This window comes from Orbicella faveolata, unplaced genomic scaffold, assembly GCF_042242905.1.
Source record: "Orbicella faveolata isolate gen_17 unplaced genomic scaffold, um_ofav_v1 contig_12, whole genome shotgun sequence".
Classification (NCBI taxonomy): Eukaryota; Metazoa; Cnidaria; class Anthozoa; order Scleractinia; family Merulinidae; genus Orbicella; species Orbicella faveolata.
The window spans coordinates 25,688,713-25,712,500 of record NW_028301539.1 but is presented as its reverse complement, the minus strand read 5'-3'; the positions used below and the strand labels follow the sequence as shown (position 1 = coordinate 25,712,500).

The following is a 23,788-nucleotide window of genomic DNA, read 5'->3' as shown; positions in this document are numbered from 1 at the left end:
ACTGTCACCATACCTTTACGAATCTAAACAGGGAGCCTAACTACCACCGTCTTACAGTGTCCTAAAGTTAAAGCTTTACTATTTCATTAATTTTCGATTTTGATCACTTAAGTTCAACTTTTGTTTAATAGAAAAGAATAGATAAGGGTCATGTTGAGAACAAATTCACTCGTATTAATTCATTTTTACAAGTCCCACGCACAATCCTCCCAAAGTTAGGTTGTATCAAGAACACAGAAGACTTCTGCACTCAGCAATACCCAAAATAAACATTCTCATCAAATTGTAGATGGAGTTCCCTTCCGTCATTGGCTTTGACTCTCGCGAGGTCTGAAGAATTTCGGAGTAACGTTCGATTTTGACCACTAAATGGCTATTTTAAAACAAAAATGTCTGACGAATAACTGGATCATGCTAAGAACATTTTCACTCCAACCATTGCAACTTATCTCTACAGGTCCTACAGTACAGTCCTCTCGAAATTAGTTTCCGTCCTAAAACAATAGGAGACTTCTGTGCTTAGAAATAGCCAAAATAGACCTTCTTATTTTGGAAAAGAGTTTCCTTCTTTTATAGGCGTTTATTGTCACAGACCTAAAGACTGAGTTAGTAAGTTTTAGTAGCAATGGGTGGCAGACTGTGATTTGTTTTCTGCATATTAGTATAAACTCTTTTTTTCTATAAGAATATATTTTATGAGAATATCTCGGCAAAAATTTGCGAAATTTTAAGGATATTTTAAGAATATATGAGAGGCTAAGATGTAAAAAAGAGTACTGATTTTGTATACGTTAAAAACTTGTAAATACAATACAATTATTAACTAAATAAACGATATAAAATTATTCCTTTCTTTCACAAAAGCAGAATGCTGGTACCTTTCTTCTTTAAAAGTAAGATGTGGCAGGTTCTTAGGGGGTCTTGTTGGGTCCCTCTTCGCGTTTCGCTTGGAAGTACTGGAGCATTTTAGCATTAGTTTTTCATGAACCAGGATTTTGTAATGCCGTCGTGATCGGCTCCAGCATATTTCACTTCAACCTTAACTTCATGCTTTTGTCCTCGCGGCTTTTTTATTTATTTCCTATCTTACACATTTCAATTCGCGGTAACTAGCTTAGTTATATTTGCTGAGCTTTGTTCTTTGCTTAATTGTTATCAATTCTTTGTATTAAAATTCGGATATAGAGTGTTAATCTTTTGTCCGCCGTCTTGTCTGTTCGAGCTCAATTTTTCAGTTTCATCGTTTTACACTCAATTTTACTTTTCTGCACTGATTTGGGGTTAATTCACATATTCTTAGCCAATCATAATACAGAAATTGTTACTTTTATATTATTACGTCAAGTACATGTGGTACTTCATTTTATTTCAAGGAAAAGTACCTCATTCACCCCTTGAACCAACTCGTACTGAAGCTGTACCACTTGAACCGCTTGAACCCTAACCTTCAGGACGAGATCAAGTGCTAAATACTAAACAAACCTTTTGTAAAAGGCCTCTCTCCTGTATGTATTCAACAAACGAGAGGCCCGCTCGTTTATTTACAAGGTTTCTGTCTTGAGTGTTCTCCTTTACGTATCTGGAGAAATACACGACAAATTAAAAATATTCCTGAAAACTATATAGTAAATCCTTTATTGACCAAGCTTGTTCGATCAAATGGCTGCGTATTGGCCTCGTTCTCTTTTGGCGAGTTAATAGAGCTCGACTCCGTCTCGCTCCATAAACACGCGAAAAACGAACTTGGCCAATATCCAGCCATCTTGACCTCACACCCATGGTCAATAACCCATATTTCTCGTCACAAAAGCCGCCGCGCAAATCTAAGCATTCATTTTTTGCTTCTCAGATCGCAGTCCTGAAAGTAAAATTGGCAGCCAAACATGAAGGGAAAAAAAATACTTAACGCCAATCTTTTGTGCTTTTTTTCTGAACAAGTAATACCCTGAATTTTAATTGGTGGGATTTCCATCCTAGGCCTATTGGTTTACATCGCCAGGTCCGGATCTTTCAGGAAATCAATTAGAGCATAATGGCAACGAGAAAAGAAAACGTTCTTTGTTTTTTAGCTTCGATCACGTTTTTCTTGTGAATAAAATAATTCAAATTGTATGAATTACTATCGCAACACCTGGGCCTTCCAAATAACCCGAACCTTTTGAAAGGATCAATTCATGGTGAAAATCATTCGGTGCTGCAAACTAAAGCATAGTGTATCCTCATTTGCATTTTATTTGAACCGAATTTTCCGGTTGATTGGGAATCATCCCTTGTTAATTTTAAGTACATGAAATGCGAGTTGTCTTTATCGTCAAGTTTGAAAAAACATTTGTCAGCTTCGTAACTGTTTCTCTTTCTCTCAGAAGACAACATTATGGTTATTTGCATGCACTGTGGGAGAAGCCAATAAACCAACAATCTGATTGGTACTTAGTATGATAATTGATTTTACTTCCTGGACATGAATGAAGTCATCCTCAATTGTTAAATGTACTGTAATAGTACAGAATATAACAGGTAATAGCTTTAGATAAAACTTTAATTTAGCACTGAGTGTCAGGGTGGAAGAATGCCTAACTCGACAAATGCGAATGTTTCTACCATGATGGAGGAAAGTTATTCTTTCACACCAGTACCAAGAAGTCTCGCTATCGCAGTCCTCGTGATGTTGTCGATCTTGATTTTGACGGGAGCTTCTGGAAACGCTTTCGTGTGTAATCTGCTTCGAAGACACCGTGACCTTCGCAAAGTACCTCACTACCTGCTCGCCAGCCTTTCTTTGACTGGTATTCTAATATCGCTCTTCGGTATGCCGTCCCTGTTAACAGGAACGGTCGTCAGTTACCTTCAGGCTGGCCATTTATCATTCGCTGAGATATTGTGTAAAATTGGTCTTCCTCTTTCTGTCGGTTGCATAGCGCTAAATGCGTTAACTATAACTCTTATGACAATAGATCGCCACGATTGCGTTGTTCGTCCATTCGGTCGTCGGCTATCAACGGAAAACGTTAAGAAAATTCTGCCACTTACTTGGCTTGTGGCCTTCATAATTACTGCTGTACTCCTCGAAACTTTTAAGAAAAGAGACCTCTGTTTGCTATACATGGTTTCCTTATAACCAGCCTAAGTCTTTTCGAACCAAACAAGGTAATTTTATCCTAATTTACTTAACGGCAATTACACAGCTAGATACGCAAGCGATCGTGCTAGTGATAATTACTTTCTTTCGTGTCATTAAGAGCTTACGCGCGCCAACTATTCTACAGTCGGAAAATTCATCCTTTCATCAACGCCAGGAGAGAAAACTTACATATCTGACGTTTAAAATCTGTGGAACTTACATTTTATCCAGGTTTCCATTGATCATTTGCAGCATTGTTGCACGCAGCGAAGAATTTCAAGGGCAGGCGCTCAACACCGCCATGCTTCTGACAGCCACGACGATGTATTCTCCTTTCGTGTTAAATCCAATTCTTCATTTCAGAATGCTCAGAGCCAGGCAGCCAAACCTTGTTGGCCATTTTGTAAGACCAGCCGCTCAGGCACGACCGACGGTAGAGAATATCCGAGCAGACGGGGTAGCCAGCCTGAACAAAAGAAATGTTACTATTTCAGCCACCTGAGGGACCGTTCATTTTTTATGAGGGAGGGGGGGGGGGGGCTGGTGGGATTTGGGAAGCACCATTTAAAAATCGCATGACCCCCCCTCAGCTTACCAATTTTTTTCACATGGCCCCCTCCCTTATAGCGGTCATTTTTTGGGATGACCCCCCCCCCCCCAAAAAAAAATTGAACAAACAATATTTAGATTTTAACTTTTTTAATATTTCTCTATTATCCCCCTACTTCACGTTATTGTGCTCACTATGAAGACAATATTTACAATCCCTATACTACAGAGAGCTGTTGTTTAAAAAACAAATCAAAAGAAAGAGAAGTCAATTTCGGATCTCCTAGTTATGGCTCGCCTTGAGCGTATGGCATTTGGCCTCTCATTGGCATCCTCCTCATCTGAATTGATGAATGCAAGAATGACGTCACTTGAGTCATCTTCTCCCCCAGAGTCAATGGCATCACTGTCATACTCATCGTTATCACTTTCATCCGTTTCACTGCTGTCAGCACTTGCCCTGTTGTCATTTTGTGTCAATGTCCTGGCAATCTTTTTAAGTGCGAATGGCTGTTCAGAAAGGGCGAGTGAGTTTTCCATGCCAAGGACTAGTTGAAGCCCAGTGATGGAAGAAAACTGAACTTCTCCATCAAAGAGCACAGAGCAATGGTGGAAAAGTTGAATGTCATATTGAAAGATGTAAAGGAACGCGATTCCACACCCTTTCAGTCCAGTGGGCTTGCTTTAAAGCAGGGCGAAGAATTTGCCCACAGTTTTAATGTAAAACAGATCAAATGTATAGATGCTAAGTTGACGAAGGTCACGCAGGACATGGAAGCACTAGAAAATAAGAAGAGCAATTATAACAGCATATTCAAGGGCATACTCAAACAGCGCATCAACAAAAGGAGAAGGAAAAAAGAAAACCGCAGAAAGTCAAATGAAAGAAAGAGGAAGCGGACTGAAAACAACGTCCAACGAGTTTATGAAATCTGTGTTGGAAACCCGCTAGGAAATGATCTTCCACAATGCCTTGTGTACGGCCGTCCCGGAGGAGTGTATTAAAGTTGAGGATGTTGCCACGTCGTTATTTAGAAGAGATGGGCCATACATCGCACAGCTCGTGGAAGGGAATTATTTCACCAATGCTGCAAGAAGCAGAATCACCACCAACCTTGAGCAGGAAGTCAGGGATTATGTTTACACCAGGAGCCATAATCGGGGACGGAGACCGTAAGTCTCGGGATTCGTGCGCACCTATGATATGGGACAATTTTTCTATTTTTAGAACAAATTGCGCCACCCTGACGTCATATATCCGCGCGGATTCACGCACATGTCGTTGGCTCTCGCGTGGATGTTGTCACGTTGCGTGATCAAATGGTGAGAGTTGAGAGATTCTCTTGCGTATTTTTCACGGCGATGACAGGGAATAAGGCAGGGAATACGAACCAGGGCGCTTATATGTAGTTTTATGCTCTGAGCTAACAGAAAAGGTGGGTTTTTCAGGGTCGAAAACAAGACTTCAATCTCGCGCTGAGGATGAATAATAAGATCTGCTCCCGCTAGTTGTAAGCTTACGCGTATGTTTTTGCGTTTGTTCTGACTTAAGAATATAGCAAGAAAACTCTCTACTCTGGTATCGAGTTAATTTGTGAGTTTCTCAGACAATGGTTAATCATAACCAAAACCTGTTTTGACGGTTTCTTATTGTTTCTGCTTGTTTGGTGAGTTTGCAAAAGATTTTGCCGGAAAGGAAAGTCTGACGCGTACAATTGTATCATTTGCATAGTACAGCTCGTGCACTTTCAAGTCCGAGTCGGTGTTTTCAACTGTCAACAAATCTTGACAAAAATTTCTTTCGTTATATTTTGTGCTGAGATGCTGCAACAAATTTCACGAACGCAAAAAAGGCTATTAACATGATGTGTGTTTCTTCAAAATAAACATAGTGAAGTTTTACATGGCAAAAATGAAAATAGACAAGGAGTTTTGATAACTCGATCAACAAAATCGAAATCGTTATTCGAAGTTGATTAAAGAAAGCGTCATCGTAACTTTGCTGATTATTTCTGCTTTATTCGCATATTTTCAGCTTAGCGTTTAATATGTTCTCAAACATTTATCAATCTTAACCATATTTAAAAACTATAGAGCTATTGTTTGAGTTCGATGTACGCTCTCACACGAAAGTGCGGCGGAATTACAATTTGTCATGTTTACTGACTGTGCAAAACACGCATCGGCGGGCACTCTCATTCATCGACAACAGAGAATTTACTGGACTTTTACACGAATAAAACTGAGCAGTATCTACGGACGTAAAGTTATTGGGCCTTGATGAAACATCAAGCGTTGCTTACAATTCAAGCGAAACTCAAACTAGCAATTATTTTGTTTAGTTTTCGGTCGCGATAGACTGGCAAATTCCTCGCAAGCGTGTGGCAAGAGGAGCTAGGAAACTATGAAGTCCTGAAGCTCTGCTATATCTTAATATATCCAGCTAGTTTTTTGCTGTGTAATGGAAAAGCTGTTAATCTTCAACATATGTGAAATTTAAAGTGGAGTAATGTACAGCTCATGCAAAAGAAGCATCTGTCGGAGCACAACTTGGTCAGCGATATATATAAGCTTACAGCGGAACATACCTAAATTCGACACTGCCTTACTTCACTCAAACTGGAGCAGCTTACGACGAAAATACCTAAGCAAAATTCCAACAGACGTAAACGCGTTGAGTTATGGGCCAAAAACATGAAAAATTTCGGGAATTTCGGACGCCATTTCCCCCGCGCGACATCCGCAAAAATCCTCGCAGCGTGTACGCGCGTGTACCGCAGGTGATGGCGCAATTTGTTCTAAAAATAGAATTATTGTCCCATATCATGGGGACAGCCCCAATACTAGAAATGGCGCGCGCTTACGGTCTCCGTCCCCGATTATGGCTCCTGGTTTACACCTTCATGTACCCTGAAGAGTACACTCTGACGGAAAGCATTGCTGCTTCTTGCAGCATTGGTGAAAGAGACTCCCATAGCGGCACAAGCGGCAACGAAGGACTCGACGACGGCGAAGATGAAGATGAGTGCCAGTGAAAGTTGCATTCGAAAATAACAGTGTTAAATACTTCTTTTCAGTAGCTACAAATGCTTTTTGTCGCCAAACGTTTTTCTAAAGCAGAAGGAAAGTTTGTAATAAATTTGTATCCTGCCTTCTATGTTTATTCTATAGCAATTTTTTTGATATTCAAACATCATGCCATTTTAAAGTTTTACTAAAATATTTCATTTTTTTGGGATGGACCCCCCTCGAAAGCCATTTTTTTCGCATGCCCTCCCCCCCAAATCCCACCAGCGCCCCCTACCTTATAAGAAATGAACGTTCCCTGAGGTTATTGGAAGGAGAACTTGTTTCTCCCGAACACACGATACACGAAGAGTCACAGTAGAGAAATGGACAGACCAACCTCGTCTTAAATTAACGATATTCCCCCCGAGAAAGGAAACATTTTGATGATTCGCGATTATGAATCGACTACGTACCCGGCGCTAGTCTTTTGCTTTTCCACTATCATTGAATCGAAAATTTGTTATCTTAATCATTCAATAAATCAAGTCAAGAATCAGGGATATGATAGATTATTATAAACAACTTCACCGAAATTAAGGTTTATGCAGTTTTCGGGTAATTTTTCCAACCGAAATTTTTAAAGTTTCAAATACGTTAACAGTCGATCAATACAAGTAGGTAAGAGAGGGCTACTGAAATCGACGATCTGGAGAAACAGCTTTTATTTTCATATCGGCGTATCCTTGAGGCTGTAGACGATTTGAGGCGCTGATAAATAAGCTCGCGACCTCACAAATGTGGCCTCTCTGTCGTTTTGTTTATAAGGGTGCCAACGAGAAATGAACATTGATGGAAACTGCCTTAATTTAGGAGTGGGCGACCCAAAATCGTGAAAATGGGGCATTTTAATATCTGTTATTATTGCCAGCTTGCGCAGGTTGTTCTTGTAATGGGCAAATATCAGTCGAATTTATTTGTTTTTAAAAATTCTTTTGTGGGGAGGCTTTTTTTCATTTCCTTTTCTCTTCTTTTATTTGTCAAGTTTATGGATAGAGACGTGTGCGAGTGTCAAGAACCTGCAAGAGCAATAACGAGACAAAAAATGTTCCCTGAAACTTAGCAAACACTAAGCTACCTCAACAAAACATTTCCTACTGATGTATGTAATAGCGCTTTTAAAAATCTTTTCTCAAAAGGGCCTCCACAACAAAATTAATAATTCATTTTCGTCATTGTCGCGCAGAGTGAAAATTGGCCGACAAACATGGTGGAAAACAAACTTTTACCTGATGACAAACGTGTGTGCAAACTTTTCAATAAGCAATTTCCGAAAGCATAAACTGCATTTTGCCGGGAAGCAATTATAAACAATTGAACTGAGATGAGAAAAAGGCCTTTCTTGATTGTGTTTTTCTTTTGAATAGAATGATTGAAATGATCGATCACTATTCAAGTAATAGCAATTGGCCTTGAGTTGAGTGCCCGTAGGGTCCCTACTGTTCAGGAAATCAATTAAAAACTAATTCTAATGAGATAAGAAAACGGTGTTTCTTCGAGCCACCCACCCCCCCCCCCCCTTTTTTTTTTCAAAAGATCAGTTATTACCGCAGTTAATGCACCTGGGCCTTCCGGATAACGCAAACTTTTGAAAAGATCAATTCGTTTTGAAAATCTTCCTGTTGCGATTGGGCAAGCTAAAACACAATGCAAATTCATTTTATTTTATTTGCATTGAATTTTCCGGTACATGGAAGACGGTCCTTGAGAAGAGGAATACGTTTTTCTGATTGTGAATAAAATGATTCAAATGATCGATACTTTTCAAGTAATAGCACCTTGGCCTGAGTTGAGGCTGAGTTGACGTGGTTTTCAAATGTTTCAATAAATTTGAAATTTAGGGATTACGTTGAATATTAATTGATCTCATTGAGGGCCAAGTTTAAAAAAATCATCGAGTGTGTGTGTTCTTTTGTTTTTACATTCCCGTCCAAGTACACAATTCGAGGGTCAATCTTTGATAAAAAAAAAAGGTAAATAACACTCCACATCACTTAATATTCAAGCCAATATTTCAGAAAATAAAACAAAGGGTTTTCTCCGGGATCTTTACTAGAGGTAATAAGATGTTGTAAGATTCATTTAGTACCAAAATACCGTTAATTGAAGTCTTGTAGCGATAGTTTACAATAACATTTAAAAACACCTTGAAACTTCAATCGCAATTTTCTTGAAAACGCTCTGAGAATTTTACCTTTTAAAATTGTGCCATCGTCTAGACAACTATGACAGATCGTAGATCCGACCTCTCATTTCCAAAATTACCCCTTAATGGTAAGCTATTAGGCCTCGTGAAAAATGCCATATGACGTCCTAATGTTTCCGTGGTAACTTAGATCTTGGTAAACGCGGTATGTTCATTTGAAACTGAGTTTTATCTTTCTCTAGCACGCCGGTAACGGTCGACTTTCTGTTGGATTGATAATGGTGATACTCTAGTCGATCAAAGGAGAAAAGTATCGTTACTCAAAACTCCGTTCGAGCCACCTTAACTGACGTGAGAAGTTTTATGTTAGCCTGAGTAGGATCCTCTACACGTGAGGCGCTGAGAGATAAGCCCAGGACCGTAGGGCGTTTTCACTGTCACACAATAACAAATAAAATCAAAAACCATTCAGTGGATAAATTCAAGAAATTGTGATATTATAGAAGATAAATAAAGAAGACATTTCGTCAAGTTTAAGGTGTGTGCGCTGTCGCAAAGTTGAGATATTCGTCGAACTGTTCTGCGCAAATTTACAAAGCCTAATATGGAGCCGCCATGTTGGTGTTCCTCTGTGGGACACCAATATGGCTGCCGGAAAATAGTGTTAACATTTGGAACTTAGGACACTGATTAATATAACTGCACTGAACACACAAACATTTAAATAAGCACTTTTCCAAATACTTCAATGTCTTAAATGGCTAAAAATCACGAGGTAAATACATGGTTTTCAACAAACGCGATCATAGCTTTTTGTCACGCACCGCCATAACTCTAAAAACATCAGATCGAGGTTGGTCTTGATGCGGACGTCTCGGAAAACAGACTTCCGTTCGAGAGTCCATCTATAAATAACTTGACCAGGAGTCTCCCTCATTTTCTCTAGAGCCCATATAAGGGGGTACCCCCCCCCCGGGATATTTCCCTCTATTAAAGATCCTATGACGTGAACAGAATAGCAACGTAATATGAACAAGTTGAGCCTCTTATGGATACACCACTGCTTTCGGAAACCGAAACATTCCGTACAGAGCTATAAATAAAATTCAATTCATAACAAAATAAATAATAATTCGTTTTTGTTATTGCGCTCAGTGGTTTTGAGCAGCGAGCTCGTCGATTTCGGCTATTTTGCATCACTTAACCTAGGATGCTTTTCTCAGTTCGCGTTCTGCATCGATATAAACTTGGCATTTATCATAATGGCGAGTGCTGGAAAATCGAAAATATCATCGCACTCAAGATAGTACGTATACCGGGGTAATTAAATCGTTACTTAACTAAAGATATCATAACATAAAGTTTTGGTCATCTACTTAGGATACAGATTAAAAAAAAAAACTGTTGTCACCGAGTTACTAGATTGTTTTCCAGTTTCAATTATAAGACTATTTTTTATTAACGTTGCAATTATTATTATTAGTTTATTTTCCTACATTTGTTTGATTTCTTTAATTTACACATCTCATTTTGGTATGTGTTAGTTATATCATTACCACACATTTCTCTTAGCTAAATTAATCCACTCCCTGGCCTTATTAGGTTTAGAGCCTGATTATTCTATTATTATACATTGAACTCACTATCTCTTTTCTGATTGGCCAAAAGCGTACAGTGAATTTTCGAAATCAACGCCTGTGACGTCATCTAGCTGCAGATTATACAATAATCACGTCAAGGACACTCAAGGTCACGGGTTATCATGTCATGTATGACCGCGGTGCATGATTTCTAAGGGTAATCATGTCAAGTTCGCACGCTTTCTGTTGCTTGCCGTCAGTGAAGAAGCAAACACATGACTTCCTTTTCTTCTTCTCGTTCAATGTATAATAAACCAGTTATTAGATTCGGTTTTTGTGATATCCAGAATAATCAAGGTCTCGGTGAAGGTTATCAGCCTCATCCTTCGGTTTCAACTAATAACCCCTACCTCGGCCTTGATTATTCTAGACATCATCTAAACCGCATCCAATAATTGTTTACAATCTGTAATAAATTGGCAACTACTTGGTCAGCAAATTCAACTGACTTAGCTGGTTAATCTAAGCAACAACACTTGCAAGTTCTCAAGTCAATTAAGAACTGGTTTCGTCCAGATATTTAATGCGCAATAACCTTACGTTGTTACTTCCCATTATTTCCTTGTTACGGAGAGGTAAATCTGCAACACGTCTTTCTCGCTGTGGTCGATTCCGAAAAAGTGCAAGTACAGCTGATCTGTATTCTGGCTTGCGGATAGCGTATAATATAGGATTTACGAGGTGGTTGGCGTAATAAAAAGCCAACATTACATTAAATAAATGAAAATACTCTGAAAAGGACAAGTCCTTCTTTACTTCACTGCTAAAAACCGAACGTAATATAATAAATGGCAGGTATAGCAGTAAAGATACAACAGTCACAATCAACAATGTCATGGTCAGTTTTCTTTCTCTACTGGCTGCACCATGGCGTTGAAGCTGCGCTCCCCAACGGACTTTAATAACAATGGACACGTAAGAAACAAAAATAATCAAAAGGCACAACCCAATAAATGAAATCAATAAGAAATAACGCGTGGAAGGTTCTCCATATTGAACAAGAAGGGCATGGCCAATTACCACGAAGCTGGTTGTAACCCAAACAACGGCAATTATTATTCCGTACACCGATTTCTTCAGCAAGCGATGCATGAACGGGCGATATGTCGCGTGCATCCGTTCTAAAGCAATAATGGTGATGTTTGATAAAGAACTAATAGGGAAAAACTGGGAGGATGTATCTGGTATATCATTTGCCCAACCTTCATTTAAATGCGAGTTCCATACATCACAAAATGTTCCAACCGAATAAAACAGACCATACATAACAAATCCTCCAGCCAACATATCTATGACCGCCAAATTTATCAACAGATGCGTGCTTGGCATGCGGAAATCAGGTTTTTTTATAAAAACAATTATCGCACAGAGGTTGATTGTTACTATAGCAATAGACTCAACTAAGCCTACAGTCATCCAGGGTATGCACTCAGATAAAGATAACTTCTCAAAGTGGTGGTCAAAAGACGTCTCAAAGCTGTGTTGAGACATCTTGAAGCTCTATTCTCTTTTTGTATGGCTGTTCGAAGTAATTACCCGTCTGTCTGTGGAGAGAAGCGAATTCTTGTTTTAAAGATCTTCTACTACCTGTATAAGGCAGGCAACTGACAGGAATTGAACTTAGCTCACATCAACGTGTAGATTATATTACTTATCATTTTATTATTTGCAGATTATGTTGGTTATACAGCCCGACACCTTCATCAACGCATTGCCGAACACGAGTATTCGGCCATCGGTAAACACCTTTTAGAAGTGCACGGTGACAAAAATCTTCTTAATGAGGGCCAATTTCTTGTTCTCAAGAAGTGCCAGGGGAAATTTGACTGCCTCGTTTACGAAATGCTATTCATCAAAGAACTAAGGCCTAACCTTAACACTCAGAGTGACTCCTTCAGTGCTAAACTCTTTGTTCACCTTATAGCATATTTCTATGTTACCTTTCTTTTTAATGAACCATTGTTTTTCTCGTGTTTATAAAATATTCATACTGGTTTTCTTTTACTTGATAATAACGTCCGACAACGTCCGACAACGTTTTTAAGAAAAGTTTTTTCGCAGTTTTTTATAGCTAAACTGCTTTGAAAAAGTTGCCTCTTTTTAATAATAATAATCATAATAATTTATTAATTTATATTGCGCGGTTGTGAACATGGAAATTACATGCTTAAACGCCTGTAGAAACGCAGGGATTTTATCAATCGAGATAATTTTTTCGCTGTAGTAATCAAGGAAACTACTAAATTTTATTAAATGAAAAAAATTTGGGGGGGTTAGTGGCGCTTTAACATTCAATGATCAAAAGCGCGTTACAATATTAAAATATGCTAAATATATGTACATAAACTAAATTTAACAATAATAAAGTAATTCAAACGTTAAAGGCTAAGAGCTAACTTAAAAATAAATGTTTTAAGAAAAGATTTAAAAGTTAAAATACAATCAATATTGGGCAGGCTTACTGGGAGTGCGTTCCACAGTGTAGACGTAGCTACACTAAAAGATCTATCACCAAAAGGTTTTTTTTCGTTTTCCCGGCTGGATGTAATAGAATAGTGCCTGAATTAGAGTGCAGTGAATAGACAATCATTTGTCTAGCTTCGATTCGTCCTCCTTATTCGCACAGATCTCTAAACTCATTTATTTTCGCGGCATTTGCGCGGCATTTTTCTGGCTCCACAATATTAAGCAAATAAGTAAATTTTTAGCTAGAGATAAATTAGAAATGGTTCTGCATGCTTTCGTCACAAGCAGAATTGACTATTGCAATGGACTTCTTTATGGACTTTCAGATTGTGAAATAACTAAACTGCAGGGAGTACAGAACGCAGCAGCTAGCTTACTAACTTCGAGCCGCAAATATGACCATATTACGCTTGTTTCGCAAAAATTACACTGGTTGCCTTTTAGGTAAAGAATACATTTTAAAATTTCACGGAAAACCGTCGATTCTACATATCCTTTTAATCGATTTAAAGAGGAGGGATTCTCTCGAAAAACAAGTGCAAGTTTTCGCCTTCTAAAGATTTATAAACATATCACACCTTCTCAGAGAGATATGTCAATTCAAAATGCCGCCAGCCAATGGAATAACATGTACAGAACCCCTAGCGTTCACAGTATGGAAAGTTGAGCTTCGCAGTTAAGCAATCGCGTTTCACGGTCACGTTTTAGGCCGGTGGTCAACAATATAGGGCAAAACGGGGAAAAGCGATGCGCAACAAAACAAAAAGAAACCGAGGAGCAATTGCTGAAGCGTGATTACAAGAAGGCACTCTTGACGGACATGAAATCTCAAATTGAAAGTATTTGATATAGGATCTCTGCATCAAGCCATATGCCGCGAAAAGGTCGCTGAGGAGTACATGCCTTGAAGGTTTATTAAACCTCTTTTTCCCAATAACTCGCGCTCGTTTTAATCTTTTACTTTCATTTTTTGGAAAATGCAACTTGAATAATGAACTTTAATTTGGTTGGAAAAAAGAAAACTTGGAAAAAGTAGCCCCGCGAAGGTTTGGAGTAACCTTAAGTATTTAATATTTGGTCTACTCGTCGGCTGCAAGACAAACACATTTGTAGCTCTATTTTCTCTAGTGCTGTAAACTGTTCGGTTATAGTAACATTTTTTTTAAAAAAATTTTTCCCCAGTTTTAAGATCCCCCGAATATCGGCTCGTTGCCTCTCAGCGATCGCAATTGAATACAGGTTTTCTATAAAACCAGCTAACGTCAGGAATTCTTTAAAACGTATCCTTTGATAGCTATCGGATCTTCTCCGCCAGGAGCTCCGATAGTTAAGCAGTTTTTTTTATTTTAATCTAACAGTTTAATACATATTTGACTTACCTTAACTGAGCAAAAAGATGTTGATGCTTCCTATCCTTGTCGATGTAGCATCGACAAGGTTGTTGTTCTCGGCAAGCTTTCCAGTGTTCCTTAAATAAATGCAAATAAACCAGCTGGAAACACTCGATTAAAGGAGAAAAGAAAAAGACATTTCATATAAAATAAACAGGTCGACTATGGGGCGACTATATTACTTGGCCATTATTTTGCTAAATTTTATGTTATTTATAAATCACAAGCGATGTGACATTGCGATTTATATATTTATAAACCGCAAGCAACCAACGTACCTTTCCGATTTATAAATCACAACCAACGTAAATGTGTGATACGTAAATCCCAAGCTGCGTAAACTGTGCAAATCCGCTGCGATATATCAATCGCAAATATCTGCGATATGTTAATATTTGCGCTTAGTGCCTGGGGATGCAAAGGGTCGTGGCACCAGGGTCCCCCATAGCGAGTTGGTGGCCCGAAAGAGGGTTTAGGTGCTTGGACGGTTGCCACCGAAATTGCTACCGCAGTGAGGCCCTTTGCACCGAGTCACACCGACGAAAACCGGTGGAGTAAGAGGTAAGGAAAAGAACGGGTAAAAAAAGAGGAGGGGGAGGGAGGGGCGAAAATGAGCAGGTTAAACCCGGTGGACGGCAGTTACGCGTACAGACCAAGTCCCCCCAACGGAACTTGTGGCGAGAGCGAGGTTGAAACGAGCCGAGGCCTGGGCGCAGGCCCCTCCTTTTTTCTCCGTTCCTTTCTTTACCTGTAACTCCACCTGTTTTCGTCAGTGTGACTCGGTGCAAAGGGCCTCGCTGGGGTAGCAGGATTCGGCTGGCAGATTTGCGATTTATATGTGGCACATGTGCGATAAATATCGCGCACCTTCGATATCATATCGCACCAGATTTGCACATTTTCACTGCATGTGATATATAAATCACACATTTACGTTGGCTGTGGTTTGTAAATCGCAAAGACACATCGCTTGTGATTTATAAATCGCAAGGTTAAGTCACTTGCGATTTATAAATCGCGAAGGCACGTTGCGTACTTTTTGTAAATCACGCAGGTCCTTGAAATTGTGATTTATGAATAACAAGCGCAGTAAAATTGAGATTTACTAAATAACATGAAATTTAGAAAAATATTAGCCAAATAATATTTTTACACTTAGCGCCCCAAAGTCGACGTAACGGCCACCTGTCCACAACGACCACTTCTCTACAACGTCCACTTGTTTTTGTTCCCGGCGGACGGTTCATTCATTCATTCATTGTTATTTTAATCTTTCTATAACGGCCACCTCTCCACAAACGCAACGGCCACTAAAGCGCGTCCCAGCTGCCCAAAAAACCTCTCGTCAACAGCCCTTTTAACCAGTGACTGACGAAAGGTGATAGATCTTTTGTGGCAGCTGCACCCTCATTATGGAATAAGCTACCACTAAACATCAGAAAAACAGACAATTTTATAACTTTTAAATCTCTTTTAAAACCATAGTTATTCAAAGAGGCTTACAGTATAAACTGACATAAATAATGATATTGGAACAATGTTTATAATGATGATAGATGGAGACAATCTTTTACGTTATTTAATTCTTTTGTTCTTCTAACTTATTTTATCACTCATTGTGATGCATTTTTTGTTTCGATGAAAATATGATTAGAATTGGGATTATTATTTTCATTTAATTTTTTTGTTTGTGAATAGTCCTATAATATAAATAATTTTGAAAAGCGCCTGTGATCATATCCGCATCGTAACATGTGGGTATAAAAGTGCCATCATTATTATTATTATTATTATTATTATTATTATTATTATTATTAAATATTTCTGAATTTTTAATAGATTTACCAGATTTAAGTTTGTATGAAAAAGTGCTCAATAAAGTTTTTTATTTTAAAAAACATATTATTATTGTTATCAATATTATTATTATTATTATTATTATTATGTAAATTGTTACTTATATTTTTAAATTTTTGACATTCTTTTAAAGAGTTATCTTTTGTATATTATTTTGTATATTAAACGTGTTGGATTTTTTAAATTATAATTAATATTATTGTTATTATTATTATTATGATTAATGTTATTGTTGTTATTGTTGTTGTTGTTGTTATTATTATTATTATACAAAACCCCATTTTGAATTGTAAAATGTCAGGAAACTTGATCCATACCGCGCGTCGTTGGTCTCTGATTTTGCTACGTTTTATTGATCTATTTTGATTGTGCTAGTTATTTACATGCTACACTAAGCATTTTTTTTAAACATAAAAATGTCGAACCCCAAGAATAAAATGTATAATATTACACCCGAGGTTCGACTGTATTATAATTACGCACTATCACGTTTCTCGTATTTCAGTAAGTTATAGGGAAAACTTCGGCCTCCAACTATGAATCAACTATGCTTCATCGGATCAGGAAACCATCAACGGGATCTTAAAACCCAAATACTTAAATACAACCAAAGACACCGTTGATGGTCTGCTGCTGATCGATGTTGAAGTCGAGGCTTACGAACGTAATCAATTTGCCAAACTTAGTATTTAAACCATAATAATTCAAATCCTTCTTTCTCCTCGCAGACTTCACTCCATCAATGGGCTCCTTTATACCTCCAAATGATCATATACACTAAAGCTCACAAAAGGGACCACTGATGGTCCAGTGCAGTGGCACATTTGATGCTTTCTATCTTTGTCAAAGACACGTGGTAGAATCAGCTAGCGAGGTTGTTGTTTTCGGTAAGTGTTTCGAATGCAAATAAATTACGTCTCATGTAAAATTAACGGGTCAACGTAAAGGCTTTGCGTATGTCAAGAAAACAGCTTTTCAAGTTGTTACCTGCGAAAGCCATTCTATAACAAGTCTGCAGGGTTAATTTTTCAGTGAAATGTTTTGAATCGACAAAGCGCTGACTTTTAAATTATCATTACGTGGATGAATAATCTTATAAAATGGACTGTGATTGTGAAAAACAGTATATATTCTTATTGTAGAACAGTATTTTAAGTTAGTTACATGTAAAAATGTCCACAAAAAAGGAAATGCATAGGATAAAGAAAAGCAGGAGCGCCTAGCTTTTGAAAACTACTGATTGATTATTCAAGGAAATGTAATAATGAAAATATCTACACGTTTTGCGTTTGTGGCAGGTAATTGAATCTCGTTATAGCTTTATCAACAGAGCAAGACGCACACACGTTTTCTATTTAGTTTAGCTAGGCAGGTAAAGCCAGTTAAGGTTACTACTGACTTTCAAAGGGCAAGGTTTGTTAACATGTGGAAAAGAGTTTCTTTGCTCTTTGTATAGCCAAAACACTTATTTATAGCAAAGTTAATGAGGGGAATGGTTATGAAATCCAACAAAGTTCTTTTTACGCTGTATGTTTTTGTTCGCTTTTTTGGGCCTTGACCGTGCTCAGACCACAACAGTTGTTTACTTCTGACTGACTATAAGTTTAACTTAATCAATTTAACATCTGGTTTTATCTGGGGACTTGAAATACAAAGATTTGCATCACCTGTTTACATCGAAAGAGTTATGCGTTTTTGTGTCGCTTAAAGGAAGATCAGTAAATCTTGGAATGACGGTCTGTAAACAAAGTTATTTTGAGTTTTTTGAAAAGACAGAGAGAGAAGTGGATAGTATGTGATAAGAAACACGGGGCGGATAAAACAAGGAAAGACGAAGAATCCTTCCATGAAAACAAGAAGCACGAACTCACGCTAACGACAAAGGCTCATGGTTTAACCAACCTCACAAACAGATTGAACGTACAATGCTACAACAAAAGCATACCCTAGTGGGTGCGCGTTTTGCTCCGGGTCACCTGTTGATCGCCGCTCTCTTAGTCGGTTTCCCTTTGCTTTTTTCTGGTTCGCTGACTCACAACACCTTCCGTTAGATCTCAATTTTTCCCTTACTGCAAATCACTTTGACTGCGAAATTGTATTCCCCTGTGAATTATAATGAGTTATTGTTATTGGGACTGTCTTTTGGAGTGACAAGATTGTGTTCCATTGGTCGGCGACATGGCCGCGCTGATAACATCTTTGATGTGCTGTATCCTGGATGTCATGAGGTTGACAAACTTTATAATTCGAAACCTTGGGCTTTTTTTGCCTGGATTCCCTTACCTTAGGCTAATTAATAGGATACGTTGATTTGATGGATTTTTATGAAACTTGGCCAAAATCTCCTTCGATTATCAATGCGCCAAAGCGTTTGAAGCGTTTTTTGGATATTTCTAAGACTTCCTCTCTTAGACCTTCTTATGTGACGACGATCGGCAAATACACCATTCGCGAAGGTTAATATTGGTTTACTCAGTGGCCAATAGGAATATCAAAAGATGCTCTCTCCCTTTTTCTGTCCAACACCTACTGATTGACACTATGTATTTTGTTTGGTCGTACATGCGAACAAACAAAGCATGTGATTCAGTTAAAAAAAACCACATGGAAATGGTTTTATGAAACCCAACAAGTTCTTTGTTGTAAGTTTTTGTTTGCTTTTTTGGCTTTGACCGTGCACAAAACACAACTGAAGTTGTCTACTTCTGATTGAGGAACAAGCCAATAGAAGCGCTTTGGTTACGTGTTTCATGCATATAGTGCGACAGCGCCGCTAAACAAACGATTGTACTCTATGACAGTAGTGTACCTTCCAACATAAACACAGCCATCTTTGTTTGCTCCTTTGATGTTTGCGGGGCTTCATTATTAGAAAACATTGTCAGTTTAGCATTAGAATGGTTATTGAGCTCGCTAACCAATTTATTCTGATTCTAAATTTATTAGAGTTATACAAGAGCGGATGTTCTCCCTGGCCAAAAGGACTCGCCAGTGGACGCAAGTTGAAAACTTGGGTCTACTTGCGACTCCGTTTGGCCAGGCCTTGTCTCATGAGGAGCTTTACCCTCTAAAAAACTTCTGTCCGGGAGGTCTTTTAATCTTGTACACGACTTGTCATCCCACGCCAGGAAACGTAGCATGAAACGGCCGGGACCCAATACGTGTTTTATTTGTCACGCAGTTTTGCCTTTGTGATCAGTTTTTTACATTTTCGCACACAATAGGTCTTTACTAGATATCTTGCCAAATTTCAGTCTATTACGACAGAAGCATATGACCTAGAATCAAGGTGATATAATTCTGATTACGATTAGAGAACTCACGTTTTTTGGAGAGAATTTACTTCCGAGAATTTACGACCGCCATTAATTTTCCTTGTTCAAAGGCTTGGTTGAGAATTGGAGTAAATGACGACATTAATATTTACTCAAAAACACCAGACGGGTTGAAATTATAATAACAATTTTGTAGAAAATTGCACAAATATAAGAGCCAAAGTTTTTGTTATTCTTTATGCGAATTATTGTTCTAATTGTTATTATAAATTTAGATGAAACACTTTTCCGAATAACGAGCGAATGAAAAACCGCACAGACCTAAATCTTGGCGATTTGTATTTTTGATGGCGTGACTCTACAAACCAGGCATTGAGCTATTGTTATCTCTTGAACAGAATATTAACCTCGCGCTCTGGCTTATTCTGTTTTACTTGGGTAGTCAGCTCTTTATTGGGCTGTTGTTTTCTGTCGAGCAGAATATTAGGGCTGGTGAATGGTAAATGTGAGACTGCGAGAAGGCGAGAATAGCGTTTCCCAAATGACGTCATTTGACCCGCAATCTTGGATCCACCATCTTGGATTTTACTATTTTCTTAAAAAGTCAGGAAACAATGGAAATTAATACAAAATCAAGCCACAATGCTTACGAATGTACAAATTGGCGAATTTCTGGCATTTGATGAAGAAAACTGAAAAAATACAGAGTTATGTCAACTAAATTGAACTTTGGTCAAACCTACATGAAATTTGCGCTTACCATGGCAACGCCAAAAATGATGGACACACAATTGACATATAATGGCATCCACCCCACTCCCGCCTCTCCCCTTGTAGGTCCGAGGGTTAAACTTAAATTACAAAATTACAACTTGCATTACCCGCGTATTACGTAGGCTAATCGAAACGGGCATTGTAATAAACGTAATGAACTAATAATAGTTCTCACTAAAGCTGCCCCCGTTTTTCTTTTTTGCTGATTGTATGTAATAAAAATGTCACAAAAAGAATACAATTAAATTAACCAACATAATAAGTGATAAGTTGGACAAATGATGAAAAGAATTGTGAAAAGGGGAAGTTATAATAAATACAGTCATAAGATACAATAATTATGGGTATTCACTTTCAAGACCAGGGCATGGACGTAAACATAATCATCCTCAATTCCAAGCTCTGTGAGGAGCAATTTATGAATTTGTCTTTTAAACAGCCTTTTCGTAAGTTTACTCTAATCAGAATGTAAGCAATTCCATAATCCTATGCTAGAACTAAAAAAAGACTTCAAATTTGAGTTCAATCTCGCAGCGTTATCATATTGATTCCTTGCAGCAGAGAATCGAGTATTATATAGACGAACGTTAGCTGAGCGAGACCCATGGTGTTTGAGAAGGACCATTAGCCACCCCTCATCGAGGGATTAAAGCCACTGAAGCTCTCAAGATTCACTGTACCTCTTGGCATAAGCGGGTTAGCCGACCAGTAGCTATCCAGCACATTTATCACATAATTACTGCTAATGTCTCCGAATGAGAGAGCAAGTTCTTGGGCAGTGATTAAATATTTAAGAAAAATGCGTTGTTTTTCTTAATTTAAAATCAAGAGACCTGTTTCAATGATAAAGGCTAGAAAATAAGAAACAAAACAACAATAACAAATTTCCCACCTTTCCTCGGAATTTTTGACATCCCAAGATGGATTAGAACGCGATATCAATTACTTTCTGCAAGTATCAAGACACTTCACCAGACTCTCTTATAATTTATGCGCTTCCGTGAGGTGGCAGCCTTTTGCAATATGTATGATGTGCACATTTAAAGCATTCCTACCCGTTAGTATAGTTACATTGACTACCAGACTATTATTTTACCTATTGGGCGCGTTTATTTTCTCATCTTTCACATGGGATAAAGAGATTGTATGCGAGTCCGAGATATTAAACGAATTCGAGTTGATTGGTCATTACTATACCCACCTGCTGGTTAGTAGAATATTCTTTTTTGGAATTGCCAGTCTTTTTTAATATGTATTACTTGCGCATTGAAAGGATTCCCACACGTTAACATAGTTACATCGACTACGACAGAGTAGGCGCAGCTACACTTAACGATCTATCACAAAAAGATTTTTTCATTTTCCCTGCTGGATGTAATAAGATAGTGCCTGAATTAGAGCGCAGTGAATAGCGTGCGTGCTTTCTTACATTAACTAAATCGCTAATATAAGCTGGTGCCATACCATTTAGTGATTTAAAAGTTAAAAGTAAATTTGTTTTTTGTTATTTGTGTTCTTTTTTTTCTGTTTGGCGCGCTGATATTTTCTAATCTCCCTAAGGTTAAAAACAGGTAAGATGGTATTCCATTCACTCGTGCCGAACAGTTATTTGCTTACATATTTTTATTTGAATAAGGAACCCTGTTTTGGCCAAAATGGTAACAAGGTTTCGAGTCGGATTTAAAACTCATTCTTTTTGACTCGCCAGTTGTTAGATACACCAGCTTGTTATAAAGTATGCTTGTTGGATTCCTGTTACGTCAAATAAAACTGCTTGGTAAACCTAGCATAATTTTCCATATTAAACTGAAACGCAAGTTGCCCTTTCCATACAGCTGAATAATAAGTAGGATCCCTTTGGATGATCCTCCCACAAACCCAAAGGAAGGTCGGTTTAAGGAAGGAGACTAAGAAAATCCAATTTTGTTTGAAGGTCTTGAGTGAGGCGATGGATTTTAGCCCTTGGACGGGGTGAATGAAACCCCCTTGGGTTTTCCTTCTGTTAAGGCACAGCGAAATAAATTTACATTGATCAGATAGTCCAAAGCTTGCTCTACAAAATGATACCATATTTGCTGGTTGCGACGTCATGACTTCAAATGACGTGATTTGACCCGCCATCTTGGATCCGCCATCTTGGATTTTACTTTTGCTTAAAAAGTCAAGAAATAACGGAAATTAAAGGGACACTGTCACCATACCTTTACGAATCTAAACAGGGAGCCTAACTACCACCGTCTTACAGTGTCCTAAAGTTAAAGCTTTACTATTTCATTAATTTTCGATTTTGATCACTTAAGTTCAACTTTTGTTTAATAGAAAAGAATAGATAAGGGTCATGTTGAGAACACATTCACTCGTATTAATTCATTTTGACAAGTCCCACGCACAATCCTCCCAAAGTTAGGTTGTATCAAGAACACAGAAGACTTCTGCGCTCAGCAATAACCAAAATAAACATTCTCATCAAATTGTAGATAGAGTTCCCTTCCGTCATTGGCTTTGACTCTCGCGAGGTCTGAAGAATTTCGGAGTAACGTTCGATTTTGACCACTAAATGGCTATTTTAAAACAAAAATGTCTGACGAATAACTGGATCATGCTAAGAACATTTTCACTCCAACCATTGCAACTTATCTCTACAGGTCCTACAGTACAGTCCTCTCGAAATTAGCTTCCGTCCTAAAACAATAGAAGACTTCTGTGCTTAGAAATAGCTAAAATAGACCTTCTTATTTTGGAAAAGAGTTTCCTTCTTTTATAGGCGTTTATTGTCACAGACCTAAAGACTGGGTGAGTAAGTTTTAGTAGCAATGGGCGGCAGACTGTGATTTGTTTTCTGCATATTAGTATAAACTCTTTTTTTCTATAAGAATATATTTTATGAGAATATCTAGGCAAAAATTTGCGAAATTTTAAGAATATTTTAAGAATATATGAGAGGCTGAGAAGTAAAAAAGAGTGCTGATTTTGTATACGTTGAAAACTTGTAAATACAATACAATTATTAACTAAACAAACGATATAAAATTATTCCTTTCTTTTACAAAAGTAGAATGCTGGTACCTTTCTTCTTTAAAAGTAAGATGAGGCAGGTTCTTAGGGGGTCTTGTTGGGTCCCTCTTCGCGTGATATAGAGTGTTAATCTTTTGTCCGCCGTCTTGTCTGTTCGAGCTCAATTTTTCAGTTTCATCGTTTTACACTCAATTTTACTTTTCTGCACTGATTTGGGGTTGATTCACATATTCTTAGCCAATCATAATACAGAAATTGTAAATTATTACGTCAAGTACATGTGATACTTCATTTTATTTCAAGGAAAAGTACCTCATTCACCCCTTGAACCAACTCGTACTGAAGCTGTACCACTTGAACCGCTTGAATCCTAACCTTCAGAATGAGATCAAGTGGTAAATACTAAACAAACCTTTTGTAAAAGGCGTCTCTCCTGTATGTATTCAACAAACGAGAAGCCCGCTCGTTTATTTACAAGGTTTCTGTCT

The 23,788-nt window shown here is 38.0% G+C and overlaps 1 protein-coding gene and 1 pseudogene across 1 annotated transcript; one reads left to right on the top strand and one right to left on the bottom strand.

The window, feature by feature from the left end:
• Positions 1-2,548: 2,548 nt before the first annotated feature.
• On the top strand, positions 2,549-3,736 carry LOC149117336 (neuropeptide Y receptor type 2-like; annotated as a pseudogene).
• A 6,569-nt stretch (positions 3,737-10,305) lies between these two features.
• On the bottom strand, positions 10,306-14,640 carry LOC149117335 (uncharacterized). Its single transcript, XM_089282997.1, has 2 exons — positions 14,368-14,640; positions 10,306-12,066 (listed from the first exon to the last, which is right to left on the bottom strand). The coding sequence occupies exon 2, from the start codon at positions 12,011-12,013 to the stop codon at positions 11,018-11,020; it is 996 nt and encodes a 331-aa protein (XP_089139123.1). The 5' UTR covers positions 12,014-12,066; positions 14,368-14,640; the 3' UTR covers positions 10,306-11,017.
• Positions 14,641-23,788: the final 9,148 nt, after the last annotated feature.

Bases quoted from the DNA above. Each gene is read 5' to 3' on its own strand.
- LOC149117335 (XM_089282997.1), bottom strand. From the start codon at position 12,013: ATGTCTCAACACAGCTTTGAGACGTCTTTTGACCACCACTTTGAGAAG.